Source organism: Medicago sativa, chromosome 7 (genome assembly GCF_051527215.1).
Source record: "Medicago sativa cultivar Bolivia chromosome 7, Bolivia_mono, whole genome shotgun sequence".
Classification (NCBI taxonomy): domain Eukaryota; kingdom Viridiplantae; phylum Streptophyta; class Magnoliopsida; order Fabales; family Fabaceae; genus Medicago; species Medicago sativa.
The window spans coordinates 15,577,802-15,579,978 of NC_140755.1; the positions used below are offsets into that span (position 1 = coordinate 15,577,802).

The window sequence follows — 2,177 nt, forward strand, 5'->3', positions numbered from 1 at the left end:
AAGTTTTCCTAAATAAAAAAAATAATGTTTATTATTTCCGGGGTTGCAAGAGTTCTTTTCTGCCATTAAAATCTGCTATAACAAAAAATGGGAGAGAGTACAGTAATTGGTACAAAATTCCCAAACAAAAGCCAAGAAAAGAAACAAACCGCTTAAAGATTCAAACCATTCAAGGGATTTTTCGAGAATTTTTTATGGCATCAACTACTTGTGATTGTCCCTTTCACACACTTAATAAGGAGTTTGAATAAAAAACTCTAATCATAAGAATTCATTTTTTTATCTAACATTTTGTTATTATTTTAACATTTCATAAGAGAAGTTACTCTCTCCTTAAAAAATATAATACGAGAAGTTACTCTTCAAGCCAAATGAGCTATAATTATTTTATCAATTTATAAGAGAATTTACATAAGGGAATGTCATAGTTCATAAAAGCATGAATAATCATGAAAATAGCCGTGGCTAAACTCCGATTTTTCTTGTTCATTATCCTTCTAGTATTTTATCTTCTCTTATAGTTAAATGGATTTTAAAGTGATCAAACTCAACATATAATCATATATAAAAATAATCACTTTGTATTTTCATCTATAAACAAATATATATATATACACACACACGCTAGAATATGAGGACATATATATATACACACACGCTAGAATATGAGGACATTGTGATACCTCAATAATGAAGAGAGAAGAAAACCTTCTAAATTATATATTTATCTGCTTATTTTATTATTTTATTACCATCATTTTAGAATACAATTCCATGAATGGAATGTCTGTGAAATCTAGAAAAGAAATAGAATTAAATAAAACAATTATTGGGTGTAAGCGTAGTAACAAAATGACACCGCAGAAAATATTCTAAGATATAATATATTGTTTAGATCTTGTAAACTCTTGGGTCAAAAACAAAGGATCGTCGGTGTTAACCCATCGACAACGGTGGTTAACGCACCTTACTTCATAAGGAGGCATACAAATTTGTGGACAATCGGCATCAATTTCACATACAACAACTCCTGTAATAATAAAGAGAATAAAATAATGTTATTCAAATGAAATAAGAGATTGTGTATGAATTAAAGAAGGAAAATCAAAATATGACACATTATTACCATTAACTTGTAAAGTGATAATAAATATGTACAGAAATATAATCATAATATAAACAAACTTCATAATTTTAGCCATGTATTTATTTCTTTCCATGTAAAAATAAAATATGATTTGATCTCTTTGTAATGTATAAATTGCATACTCTCCTAAAAATGATTAAATAGGTTTAACCACTTTTAGAGTTGTAAAAATAAAAACCTTTCAAAAATTAGATTAGTTATTTTATTTTTTTTGAAAGAATAGATTAGTTATTTTATTAAATGTCTCTTAAGTAGATCAATTAATTCTGTTTGTACCTTTAACACACTCAATAATTCATTTCTTTTTAACTAACTTTTCATTAACTCTTTAAGGTTGAAATATTATGTGTAGGTCCCTAAACTTTTTGAATTTTTTTAAATAGATTCCTAAACTAAAACAAAATTTTAGTCGGCCCCTTAAAGTAATATTTTTTTTTACTAAATTTGTCCTTCCGTTACGTTATGGTTTGTAAATCATTAGCCAAACTATAATGGAATGCTCTATTTAAAAATAATAATAATATGATTTGATCTCAATATATTATTATATAAAGCTCATGCTCTCCTAAAAACAATTATACAATAAAATTTATAGCATAGACAAAAATAATATATGGAAAGAAACGAAATCAAAGTATGATAAAATTTGGGAGTTTTAGCCAAAATTTTCTTTCTTTTTATATAAAAATATAGAATGTGATTTGATCTCTTTATATTGTATAATGCTCATATTCACTTAAAAGTAATTCTATTGTTTTTTATGGGATTGTGAAAATACCCATCCAAAAATTAGAACAATTATTTTATAAAAAAATAGAATAATTAACTAATGTGTCTTGAGTAGGGTGCGGTTATCATGCATAAGGAAATCCTTATTTACTGTGCATAAATCTCAGCCCATTAACCGGTAGCCCAACAAAATTGCTTCCTACACCCCCAAAGGAAACCAAACGTGGGACCAAACAAAACAAAACAAAACGAACCAAACGCGGAAACAAACTAAATTATCACCGTCGTTCATCATCATCAC

General features: G+C 26.9%; 1 protein-coding gene across 1 annotated transcript; it reads right to left on the reverse strand.

Annotated features, from left to right (window-relative positions):
• Positions 1–847: 847 nt before the first annotated feature.
• LOC146904548 (uncharacterized) lies at positions 848–1,296 on the reverse strand. The gene is made up of 2 exons (XM_085727601.1): positions 1,127–1,296; positions 848–1,030 (listed from the first exon to the last, which is right to left on the reverse strand). Exons 1-2 carry the CDS (start codon positions 1,218–1,220, stop codon positions 873–875), a joined length of 252 nt encoding a protein of 83 aa, XP_085583727.1. The 5' UTR covers positions 1,221–1,296; the 3' UTR covers positions 848–872.
• Between the last annotated feature and the right edge of the window lie 881 nt (positions 1,297–2,177).

What these genes read in the sequence shown, in the direction of transcription:
- LOC146904548 (XM_085727601.1), bottom strand. Translation starts at nt 1,220, where the DNA reads ATGGAAAGAAATAAATACATGGCTAAAATTATGAAGTTTGTTTATATT. An exon ending in TATCACTTTACAAGTTAATG is followed by an intron (nt 1,031 to 1,126) that starts GTAATAATGTGT and finishes TTATTATTACAG; the next exon opens with GAGTTGTTGTATGTGAAATT.